Genomic DNA, 13,467 nt, shown 5'->3' with positions numbered 1-13,467 from the left:
ACATGACAAGACATAGTACAAGAATTTATTCAGGTCAGAAAAAAGTATCCTTAAAAGTGGAAATAAAGACAAAATGATGTTAATAAAACTGAACAGAGAGGTTGGCTAGGAGGAGCAAATACACCTAGAAAAGCTAAACAGGAATTGTTAAAGTATCTCAGAAATAGAAAGCCTGCAGAAGAGTCATTAGGTCTGCTAGACCACCAGAGGATAAAGAGTCAATCCAAAATGATCAGGAGATGGCAAAGAAAATAAATTCTTTTACTCTACTATTCTCAAAAGACAAAGGAGAAATATATGCACTAACAGAATTCTTTACAGATAATTTCAGAGACAAACTGTTAGTGAGCCAAAAAGAGGTGAATAATTCAGAAAGAAAGCCTGGAAGGTAAATGAGAAGGATTTTACAGTGTATTTCAGGGAGAAACCCAAAAACTGAGTCACTAATAAAATATGTCATTTAAATGACATTTTAAATGAGCTGTTAATTAACATTGTGGATTTCTTTGTAAATACACTCTAAAGGATTATTCTGGAAACTGTGAATGGGAGAGCCAATCTCACCACTTACATGATGTATTGGAAACTCAGCTCAAGTAGGAGGTAGGAAAAATGCAAGAAATCAGGGACAGTAGAAGCATTTGTATATGAAGGAACATTCAACACAGATTGAACAGAAACACAGAAAAGTAAAGAAGTCTGAACAAGAGGAATATAAAAAAAAAAGGTGGGAGATACTGTGAAGATCCAGTATTTTTCTTTTTTTCCCACAGGCTAAAAATGAGCACCCAGTGAACTGGTGAAGGTCGTGAGGAGACTTTCATTGACTTTCTGAGCTTTGGGTCAGGCTCTTAGGCTTAAGTTCACCCACCTAACCTCCAGCATTTAGCTGCAGTGCCAAGATGAAAAGTCTCCACTCTGAACACTAAACTTCTGCCTAAAATCTCTCTGTAGTCAGGAGGAATTAGACAATTCAGCCTGTGTAAAGTCTGAGTTGTGCCCTGAAGATACCTGTCTCTCCATAGCGAGGAAGCTTAGGGCAGTGCCTGAAATTAGGCAGGGCGCATCCCGCATGTAGAATAAGAATTAACAATGAGGTTTAATTTTCTTTTCTAAATAAACTTGATGGAAATGTATTAGTCTCCAAGTCAGACAATGCTAGTGCTCTTCACGCTTTATGCTGATGGGGGAAACAGCAGTTTCTATGAACCATAATGGCAGCCAACAGAAAAGTACCGATCAGTTGGAAAAGTTAGACTATTCTCTATATAGGGTCATGCTTCAATGCCTTTCTAGAGATGGCCAAGTAAGAAAAGTATCCCTTTTTGCATAATAAATGATTAACTGTACATCTCCAATCACATCTGGAAAACATTTCTGAGTTTCATTCTGAATAGCTGACATTCTCTGTTAATGGTTTTGTCAGCATATGCTTCTCTTGCCTTTTGCAAAATATTTGATAAAATATTAATGTAGAAATAAAACAACAAAAATACAAACCCCAGATTTTCCAATTTTCTGATAAATCAGTATGGCTCAGCATAAGCTTACCAACAATTTTTCCCCACATTTTACACCATTATCAGAGTAAAACACACTTGTTTTCCTGATTTACTCTGAGACTATGGGAGGGAGACTAGAAAGCAGTCAATCCCAGCCAGCAATGGGAGGACGGGAGAGCTTGCTTAGCAGCCGGACTGGAAAGGGCACTCCACCCCTCTAAACTTCTGGAGAGAACATTCCTTTTCCTTCTCCAGTAGCTGGAAGTAGACTGTGGTTAAAGAAAAAAAAAAAAAAAGTAGAAGAAACTAGATTAGGAAATAATAAAGTGCTGGGCAGATTAGCTGGTGATAATGAATCTTTTCTACCTTGAGAAGCTAAGAAGCCAAAAGAAGCGGGGTAGATGAGAGCTGCCTCTCTCTGGTGGCCAGAGGGGTGAGGCTGAGCATGGCAAGTGGGGAATACTGGCTGCTGGGTGGAGTGGATGGATAAAGTGGGTGTGATTTGTGACACTCTTTGGGAAGGAGCCACCACGGCACGCTCTGTTCAGCCAGCTTTGCAGTCAGCTTCCTCTGACACAGTAATAGGTTTCAACCAGAAGAAAATAAGCATTAGACTACTATAAAAATTCAAATGATGCACCACAAAACAAAATGGTACAATTTGATGCTAACTGCCGGTTAGCAATTTCTGGTCAATATGACGATCATCACTTAATTATAGGCTTGTTTGTGGGAAGTTCAGCCTTCTAACAGCTATAGTTTTAAATATAACAGTGATTAGAAACCGTTATTAACGGGTTGGTGCTGTTATTCCCCTTGAGTCCCTAAATGAGAATTAGAAAACCCGTTTGAAGGTGAAATATGACCACTAGAGGATGCAGTCAAGATCCGGAATGAGTGAGGCATCCTGTTCCTCACTCATGCCCTGCAAGACCAGCCAGAAAATAGAACAAATGCTTTCTGGAATATTTGGGTGAATAAATGGCAATCTAGAAGTCAGGGAGAATTTATCAACTAAGCAATGTAACTAGGATAACCCAGAAGTAAATTCACAAGCCCTACTTTTAGTTATTTTTTTTTCTTCTCTTGCATATTCTTTGGGTTTTCTTTATTTTCTTTTGTTAATTGTTCCTCCTTTCCTTTCATCATTTGTTGTCTGTCCAACCCTCCAATCCACCCTTCCATTATTATCCTTTGATAGTGTTTACCTTCTCATCCTGACAGTTAATCTCAATAAGCCATTCACTATACCAGCTGAACCTGGGATACACCTGTACTGAACAGTTATGGGTGCCTTTGATTCTGCTATTTATTGAACATATTGAATAACAAACCCCAATTATTTTTTAAAATCTCTATCTCATTTCATATTTATTTACTTAGTACTTTAGTCGATTGATTTATTCTTTCCCCATCCGTCCGGCCCACAGCCACAAACACTTGCTTAATCTTGCTTTCTCTCTCATAACCACAGTTACTCACCCACAACTAGTAGATCATCCTTATTTAGGAAATTACTTGCAATTTGGAGAGGGCAAAAGGGATACCACCACAACCAACAACAAAATCCAGGACCAAAACAGGAACTACCGGCTGTTGATTGATATATCAGTGATGTTAAAAAAAAAATAAATCCAAACAAAAACCAAAATCAACCCTTGAAAATAATATTTCTTAAATAGACTTGAAGACAAACTCCTGGTGCTGCTCATCAGTAGGGAAACTTCTCTGATAAAACAGAGGGAAAAGTGTTTAATATGCCTCCATGATTATCACAATGCGTTTAAATTAGAGAAGATTGTTTCAACTTGGCCATGTCTTCTTTTAACTATTCAGTATTTTATTTCAAAAAATAGTATTTGTTTCTCTATACCTTCCTTTGGCCATGCCGGATGCATTTGTTCCTTTATTTGCATCTCACTAAGTCTGGCTTTTCTAATCTGTGTATGAATATTCATCTAATTTTGCTGCTGGTACCTGCTATTCAGCTTTGGCTGAGGCATGGATTTTGCAATTGAAATCATCACACATCTTGACGTCATTAGACTGGGGAAGGTCATAAGGCTCTTCCTTCACAAAATTGGTGTAGAATTGGGGCCTGAGAATGTAGATTAACATATTAAAGTATATGATGTACAATATATACTATACAGTATCAGCTGATTAACATTACATCTGAAGCTTAACTTTTCCATTTTCCCTTATTTTACAGTTTTAGTGCAGACCGCTAACCTTATTTTTGTATTTAATTCTAAGAAGTCAGTTGTGAGAAAAGACGTTGATAATGGCTAAATTCAAGAGATCCAACATCAAAAGACATTTTCAACACTTGGACAAAATAAAACCAGGTGTGAATAAAATATCATATCGCAATAGTAACTGTTATTAAAGCCATTAAAGCACATTTGAATCTGGTGTTCTATTCATTTTCAAAGCTGACATTTGTAAATGTATATAGGCAGGACTCTTGTAAATATAAACCAGAGCATTAGGACTTGTTCTGGAATCTGTGGCACCATCATACTGTATTTTGTGGATAGATACTAGGTCTTGATTTTGTGTCTTTGAGCAGGAGCCATCACATTTTTATAACTGAATAGTATCCTTGTTGGTTAGCATATTAAGTAAGAACAAAAATGTTACTAAAAAGAGATGTTTGTAGCATCTCGGCATAGGTATGCAGTGTCTTTGATAGCACACTTTGTTACATATCCTCAATATCTGTTCTTACAAACGGTCTCACGGATATTTCTTGTAAATTTGCTAGCTGCTTCTAAGTTAGAGCTCTTGTGTTTCCATCCTGTCCCTTTGATAAGTGTCGCGACATTGTGAATCTTAGCCTTTCGGTAATTTTGAAGTTGTATTATCATTTCTGTCTATAAAATTTATTTCTGAAGTGAATGCCATACATATTTCTGAAATGAATGCCAAATGTATTTTCTAGAAGTGAGTGCCATTGAAAGCCAAGGCAGGCAATTTATACCATGCATAATAATGATATTAATTTTTATGGTGTGTATAAGTTACATTTTGATTAGTTTTTTGCATGATTAAAAATTTGCAAAGCCTTTATGGCCCCCAGGAGCCTACCTGTAATAAACAGCTCTCACCTTCCAAACCATAAAACAGGTCTGCAGTACTTGAACATTAGAGCTAATTGCCTTGCTACATCAAAGGGAGCACCACAAGACTGAGAAAAATCACAGAAGGGGGGGTGGGGAGCGGGAGGCAGTTTCACCTCTAAAGGTTATGTGTTTGTGGCTTGGTGGAGCCCTGTAAAGTTATGGCCTCAGAACTGCTGTTTGCGATTAAGTTGATGGGGAAAGTCTATCCCGCAATCTCTCCCTGCTGCTGACACAGAGTCTTTGTTCACATTCAGATTTCTCAAACTGTTGCCAGGGTCAGGCTGAGGTCAGACACCACGATGATGTATAGGAGAACATGTCTGGGAATTTCTCTCACACTTAAAACACATACCAGAAAAACAGGAGAGCACCCTGCAAAAATTGTCTGATGAGACCCAGATGATACTGTAGCTTTTCTTTTAGTACCTTCATAATTTTCTTTCTCTTTGCCTGACACACACACACAATGTTTTATTAATGTGTGCCACGATAGCCCTTACAATTTTATGTCCCCTCAAGATAAGGACACTCAGTAGCACTTTGACACTTCATTTTCCAGCCCAGGGGGATTGGGCCAGTAAATCTAGTAAAAGAAGCAACGCGTCCGTTCCCAAGGATGAGTCGAAAAGGGATTGCCATCGGCTCCGTGAGGCCACGGGGCCTGACACTGGATACGAGCCTCATGTGTGCGCGCTCGGCATTAACACAGCCCGAGCCAGGCATGATCACAGGCTCGCAGCATCCCAAACCGCGCTCCCCCGCCACCCTGACAAACACGGCCCCGCTTCCAGCTGCGACAGGGATGCCTACCATGTTTGATTAGCTATCATCACGGGAGGGGGCGGGGGACCACGGGGCCGGGGGGAAGAGCGCTGAAACAGCACGAGGGGGGTTTCAATTCTGATGGAAATTTTTTTTTTATATATGCAATTATTTTTAAAAGAGGGGATCATCCTTCTCCCCGTATTGTTCCAAAAAGTGGACACGCATGCTTAGTCCTAACCTATTGTATTCCGATGTCAATGCAAAACACATTGTGGTTGAGATTTTTTTTTTTTTCGGTTTGGTTTCCAAAATTGCAGCTGTGTTTTTCTCTGCCGATTTACAAAAGGTTTTGCAGAGAGTTGAGAATCGGATAGGTTCGCCACATCGATCCGAGGGTTGCTTGCCTAGGCGTACAGTTTCAGCACATGGCTGGCAAGTAAGGGACTAAGCAGCAATTTTTTTGTGCTCAGCTGCTACATATGACAGAGGATATTTCATTCGGCTGTCAGAATGTTATTAATAAAACATGGGGTGCGAAGAGGGCCACTATTTCCCCTTTCAATCACTATAGCATTTACAATGAAAATTTTATGCAGTGTGTAATTTTCAGTTAATGCTTGACACTTAAAATGTCGGTAGCGGCATTTTGTATGGTTCCTGAAGGGTTAATTGTATCATGTTCCCTGCATAAAAGCTCTGCTTATCAAAAGTGAATAGAAGAGTGTATGCAAATGTGTGTCTGTGACCTTTTGCCTTTCCAGGGTTAATTTATATGGTCATTAAAGATTTTATGAAATTGAGCGGCCTGGTGCTTCGAATCCCATTTTACCTTCACCTCCTAATTTATATAATTCCTACCTGAAGTGGGAAATATGATTTTGTGTGTGTGTGTGTGTGTGTGCTGCAATGAAAACAGCATGCTGTGCTGTAGGGAGTTGCAAGTCTGGTTATCTGGCATTACTCAGATTGCTAAAAATTCATTAAAATGTGACATCAGCACAGTGAGAGACAAATGATCACAGGATGAAAAGGAACAGTGGGCCTTTCACGGATTAGTGCTACACAGCCCCAGCATAGAAGCTAACTGCATAAACAGATTAATCCACCAGTAGCAGCATAGCTAAGATTTACCGAATAATTAAATGGGCTTGAGTTACTGTGAAGATTTCCATGTAATCTAGCTGGTGTGAACACGTAAGTGAGGTGTGGGTAATGCTGCTTCCTCAGAAGCCATATACCAAGTTGCATCATTTATCCTGAATGGCTCCCCCTGGAGACAAAATTTGAGACTTCTCCCGCAAAGCCAGAGGTTTATATTTAATACAGTACCTAATACCTAATACTTACTTACTGCAATTAGCGGGATACTGCTGCACTAATAGGATTTATATTTGAATTCCCCCTCCCCCTCCTTTTTTTTTTTCTTTTTTTTTTTCCTTTTTTTTTTCTCCAAGATGCATTTTTACATGTGCTGGCTTTTGTTCTGGCCCGTGTGTGTGTGTGCATGCGTGTGCGTGTATTTTAACACAAATCGTTTCTAGCCAAAGAATATGAAATGACAGGCTTTAAATCTGTCACACTGGTGGAAAGCGGGTACTCTGATAAAGACACGGTCAGAATTTCTCGATAGATTTTGAAATACTGCAAATTATTCGTAATTAATGTCCAACATCTTTAAAGTGCTGTTCTTTCCCTTTCCCTTCTCTTCCCCCCACCCTTCCTTCCCCCTGTTTTGCCACCCTATTTTTGTGCTGTTCTTATTACAGGACATATGTTTTAAACGCTGTTAAATTGTCACTGAGTTTCTTTTCTAAGATCTTTTCTGTGCTTATCCACAGAAGAACAAGGTGAAGATACAGAAGGGTCTGCTAAAAGTACATCAGTGGCGGTTGCTGATGATAAAGACTCAAGTGAGAGAGACAATAGTGAAGGCAAAAAATCTTGTAAAGACTCTGGTAAGATGCTAGAATTTTGTCTTCCCCCTTTTTTTAACTTATGAAATGCTCTTTCATTTTAAACTGTCTGGACATTCCCACTACTATTCATTGCATGTGCGTTTTGCATGTGATTTCTATCAGTAGCCTCCCATTGACCTATTTTTAATCATAACCATCTGACAGGATAGATGCGGATAAGTTGAAGAATATTACAGGACGACCAGTGAGATTATTTTTTAATCAAATCAGTTTGTGTGCTTGTAATTTTTTAAGCGCCTTTCATTAATCTTAGCTGTACTTGTGATTCCTCTGATGGCATATTAATTTTTCATAAGCATAGGATTAGGTACCACTTGAATTTTTTCTTCAGTCAGGTTTTGCCCCCCTTTTAACCCAAAGAATGTGGGTTTTTTTCTTATTATTATTTTTTGCTCTTGCTCTCTGATCAGTTACTCCCAAGAATCTGGCCTCTTCCTGGGCATTTATTTGAGGCATTTTGAAAAAAATACACAAAATCCAGTGAAAAAGTTTACAGATGATTCAGCCTAAGAAAGAGGAAATATCATTGAAAACGGATTATGGGTTGGGTAATTTTGATCTCCTGGAATAGACAAAGCCCAGTAATGAAAGCTACTGTCTTTGAAAACAAAACCCCTATGTCATGACATTTACTTGTGCACAAACAAACCCAGGGCCAGCATCTGGTGTAGATACCCAAGGCTTTTTCTGTGTTTGATTTGGCAAATATGTGACTTCATCCATGCTTTTTATGTATGAGATGGAAATCTATGGTCACAATGAATATTACATTGGCTACTTTTGCTGCACGCTATACCTAGTTACATTATGTTGGATTCACTGAAGCAGAAGAAGTGCTGAAACAGGTTGAAGCCTATTAGTTTCAGGTAGTCATATATCTTTTCCTTGTATGCCAATGACAGCAGCATACAAAGGAGGTTGTATTCTCTGTAAAGACATATAGTTGTAGAGAAAATATCATTTTACGTATGAGTTTCTTTACACCCAAATTCTCCCGTACTGTAATACGTTCTTTATGTATTAAACATTTTTGCATTTATTTCCAAAAAAATATTGCAGACGGCCCTTTCTATGCCGAATCAATTCAGACGATATACTTAAAGATTAAAGCTTCCTTTAAGTTTGCTTGTTGACGTGCCAAGGTCAGTAGCCATCACAGTGTAGAACCTCAGCTCCTCTCCAGTCGCTTTATTTTTTGAGATCAAGAGACTGCAGAAAGGCCGATGATGACAAGGATGGTGTTGAGCAAGAAACTGTGCTGTGGTTTAATCCCTCTTGGCCGGCTCTCTGATTTGGTAAAAGCTGTCTGCAGTGCAGTAATGCCATGCTCCCAGGCTGACACAGGTCCTCCTGTGCAGTCTCATCAGGGGCTGTCCCGGGCACTCACCGGTAGAGGGGTGACCCGCACCTGCAGCTGCGTTTCTTACCGAACGCTCTGCCCAGGGGACACTGTGACCCGCTCCAGGGAGTTTATCAGCCCTCTCTTTTTCTTAGGCAGGTCCGTTTATAGTTGTTCAAGAAAGAATACGGTAGTAAAGCTCCAGAAAGGGGAAAAAAAAAAAAAAGATGGAATCTAGAAAAAAATACTGAAGGGGAATTCTCAAAATTCCATCAGGATTAGCCACTCATAAGGGCCAAGTTTAATTAGGACAAACCTATATCCAGATGCCTACTGGGTGCACTACAAAAAACCAGCATAATTGTTCTACATTCCCGTGCCAGCAATTACACAAATAACTTTGCCGTGAGATTCATATGAAAACAAGGGCTGAAATACACGATTGCCTTCGTTCTCTGCAGAAAATAGTAAATAGTTTGTACTGTAAAATCCTAAATCTTTTAGAAACTTTTATTTTCCTAATCTAAATTAAATCTGCATATGTAACGTTCAGACCATCATCTTAATTTTCACACAGCTGACAAGTATTTCTAATGACTGCATAACTGCTTATGTATAATTGAATGTTAATTTGGGCTTTCTCATGAATTGAGTGTTGCAAGTCTTGCCAAAGAAATCTCAGGAAAACCAATAAATTAATCACAATACTAACAAGTTAGACAGGAAAGTGGTGTGACCCCTCTTTAGCATAGAATCTATTAGACAAGAAAGGATTAACATGTATTTAGTAACAGTGTGTTTGTGTAAGCTGTTGTGCTGTATTGCTTACCTTATCTCAAGGAGTAGAGCTTTCAAAATGAGACTTGGCAATATGCAAGTTATATTTGTTGAATATTCATTCAGAATAGAAAAGCCTACTAATGCCTCATTTATATTGTCATTTAAATCTAGTGCCACTTTAGATTAATTATAATCCAAATTACAGCTCTATGCAGTGCAAGAATTAATATGGAATTTATCCAGATTAATACATTTGCATTGAAAATGTAATATGTCTCTGCCATGGCTAAGGGGAGCACTTTTTAATAAGGTAGTAAACATGAGGAAGGATGGAAATTAACCTTCATTATTGCAATGAAAATTATCCTTTCATTCTACTCTAATTAGAAAGAATACTCTACCAGTAATTATAATTTTAGAATTATTTTGAGGCTGAATAACATCATCTGATGTGTCAGAAGTCTTAAATTATGCAATCTTTATCAAATACATAGATTCATAAATAAGAAAATAGTATTTCGATTATGGCCTTTCCAGTATTTTTTTTCTCATTAGTATACGTATTTTATTAACTTTCTCCTTCTTGTTAGTCACACAAACATTTTTATTTTTATTTTTGAGGTTTCAAAAATGTTACAAAGGTGATGGCATCTGAATTGCAGTGAATTAAGTCAATTTTATATTAGCAATCTCACACAAGTTAAATAATTCTGTAACTGACAGGCAATCATTGACTAGTCTATTTCATGGCACTTATTTATAATTAAACTTAGTTTTTGAGATAAATGTATTGAAATTACATTATTCATCTAAAATAATGCTGCGTATTTTATATTATAAAATGAATTACAGTTGTGTTTCACAATTAGAAAAAAACCCCAATAAATAATGTGTCTCAAGAATAAAAAGCGCATATTTACAACATGCATAACAACCGTATTTAGTGTTTTCCTACAGCTGCCTGGTAAGAATAGCATGCCGGTGGAACATCCGGCTACGAAAACAGCGCCACACGGCATGCTCGGGACCATAATACTTCCTCACCTCTCCCTCCTCCTTCAATGCCCTTCCCATAAGTCCGTAACTTTGCTGGGCCTCCCTGCAGGGAGCTCCTTAAAACGGCGAATTGAGTACGGAAGGCAGAGAGTTGACATAGCACGACGAGGACCATTGGCTTGCGCAAGGGGCCGATCTCCTTTGCTTTTGGCACGTATACTCTGGCTCGAGGGGGTTCGGTCCTCGCTATATGCAGGGGCAAGTGGTGTCCCCATGCCAGAGGGAAGAATCAACACCCCTCCTCCCCACCCCCTTTTTTTTTTTATTTTTTTCTGCAGAGCTCACCATAAGTCATGGACTCGGTTACTTTACTATTGGCCAGATGTAACTTTGGTCGTTTAAGAAGTAACAGTGCTTGAGGTTGAATGAATCCAGAGCAACAACAACAACAAAAACAACAAAGCCTCTGTAAATTTTGACAGTTTATATAAATATCATGGTAAACATAGTAAAAAGCTGTGCTTTGTTATGCATTTATTGACCCCAGCACAGTGTTTTATAACTCTATGGTTTTATTATATTAACCGCAAAAGAAAATTTAAGCAAAAAACCCCCTTGTTTTTATAGAAACAAGAACTATGTGTTTCATGATTATTATAGGCCCTTTGAAGTAATTAAGTTATTCCATCCTGTGGTGGAAGATGATGTGTAATTTTAACCTTGTGTGTGCCCAGGCGCACACAGAGTGCGCTCCAAGCTGAATTTCACTAGCAGTTAAATACCACTGCCAAAACACAGTTAAATTTATTTTCACAAGTGGATTTTGGAGCAGAATTTGGATCTTAATTTCTGTAACAACCTGTTGAGAACAATCCAGCGTGATGATGGGAAGAGACGGCAGAATTGTTTTATTTTGGCTTTTAAATTCAGCTTCCTGTATAGCAGTGTCCGTTTACACTAGCTGAGATTCTGGCCCATTTGTCTTTAGAAAGGGACATTTTAGAAATGTTTAGTCAAGTCTTAGACGTTTTTGACAGTTGGAAATGAAGAGAGGTTAATAATTTGAACCTATCCTTCTAAAACCTGAGACGCAACCTTTCTCTGTTAATATAGTATGTCACTTTGTTACTTCCCATAATTCTCATGGTTAAGACATTTAAATAATAATAATAGTGTATTGCCAAGTAAATACAGATAGGCCAGGGACTACTGTAGTACCGTAAACCAAAATGAATAAAAAAATGGTATCTTATCTGATTGCATCACGTAGATGTTGCCTTTAAGCATCGCCATCCTTCAGGTCACCGGCACAGATCTGACTGAGCAGTCTAAATGAGGCCTCCAGGATCGGTTCCTGAGTGTGTAAAAATTCACTGGGGCTCCAGAAAGTGGCTCGTTCAGACATTAAACCAATGTTGACAAATTAGTCATTAAAAGTAAGGAAATATGGCAGGAATACACTTTAATTTGAGCAAGAATTTGAGCTAAACTTGCTTTTCTAAATTATGGCAAACGAAATAATTATCAACTTAGGAATGAAAAACAATGTGTGGGGAAATCACTATTAATGTATGTCATAAAATGTGTTTATGGGTTTTTTTTAAACAAAAAATGCCCTTCAGAAAATGTCCCTGTATGATTCAGTTTTTTAATTGTTTATTATTGTACCATGAGGATTTGGTATTTACCTTGAAAGTGGTTGTTTGACTTCTCTTTATTGTTGTTCTTTTAATATCAAATATCGCACAAAGTCTATATAATAATAATAATAATATTTATTATTTTCTTGGTTTTATCTACAGAAAAATACAAGTATTTTCTTTGTTCATGTTTACTTTGTTGCCAAAACATCCATGACCTTATTTTCAAATTAATCCTAGGTTATGGTGCAATGAGGTGCAATTTGTTCATTTATATGAACCTTATGTGGATTGAAAAAAATCAAGATAAATCTTCATGCACAGCATACAATCAGATTACCCCTGGACTATATATTTACGTTGGGTCTGATAGCAATCAATGGTTTAGCTTCATTGCATTTCAAGATGTATTTGCACCCAGTGTCCAGTGATAGTGTCCTCACCCTGGAAATAATTTAGTTGCAAATTGACTGGAAGATGGTGAAAATTGAAAGTTAAAATTAGAAATACTCATAATAAACAGCAGAAAAAAGGTCAGATGATGCCGCACTATGATGAGATTGGAATGGTTGGTAAATGAGGTTTTGTGTTTGTCGTGAGATGTATGTGACATGCCTACCCAATGCTCTTGTAATATCCAGCCTAGCAGAAGAGATTATCTGGCAAATTGACGCTGGAAAGAATTTTCTGATGGACTGGGAAATTAGAATTGCACTCTTTTCTTTGATGTGTGCAAGACTGGGACGCATTACACAGCTAGTTCAGGCATAATATTAAATATAGTATTTAATACTTAATAGTAGAACTATCTATAGAAAACAATTATATTCTGGTTTTGATCACAAATGTCAGACTATAAAAATTCACAGTGTAAACATCTAAGGCAATCCCAAATGACTGATCTTTGTATATAATTAATATTAAGTTAGCTCTGAAATCCTATTCTCCACAGTATTTCTTTTAAAGCTTCACTATATTTAGCTTCAGAATTGTAACTGGGCAGGAGTTATCAAAACAGCACAATAATCATATTGCTCAGAGAGTTTAGAAAAAAAAGAGGGTAATTAAACAACAGCAAATTAATTATTTTGGAAAACAGGATTTTTAAGCGAAAGCTGATTTGTTTTAATGTAATACACAAATTCATACCCAGCTGCTAAAGAAAGCACATTATTGATTAATCTTTAAAGGCAACCTAAGGTTATCTAAACAGTAGAGAACAGTCCATTTTTAAATGTATTTACAGAGTCTCCATCAAGGATAAAAGTGTATTTTCACCTTTGTGCTTACCAGAGTTTTATTCAACTATATTTTTTCTCAGAACTTAAAAAAAACCCCAAAACC

The 13,467-nt window shown here is 37.7% G+C and overlaps 1 protein-coding gene across 2 annotated transcripts in view; it reads left to right on the top strand.

Annotated features, from left to right (window-relative positions):
- The window catches only part of ZFHX4 (zinc finger homeobox 4), a 151,794-nt gene that overhangs the window by 118,335 nt on the left and 19,992 nt on the right, over positions 1–13,467 (top strand). For both annotated transcript variants that reach the window (XM_054816895.1, XM_054816897.1), the window contains exon 5: positions 7,231–7,347. In XM_054816895.1, the coding sequence (XP_054672870.1) occupies positions 7,231–7,347 (117 nt within the window). The remainder of the gene's footprint in view (positions 1–7,230; positions 7,348–13,467) is intronic.

Source organism: Grus americana, chromosome 2 (assembly GCF_028858705.1).
Source record: "Grus americana isolate bGruAme1 chromosome 2, bGruAme1.mat, whole genome shotgun sequence".
NCBI classification, from domain to species: Eukaryota; Metazoa; Chordata; class Aves; order Gruiformes; family Gruidae; genus Grus; species Grus americana.
The sequence above is the reverse complement of the archived record's forward strand: the minus strand, read 5'-3'. Positions and strand labels throughout refer to the sequence as shown.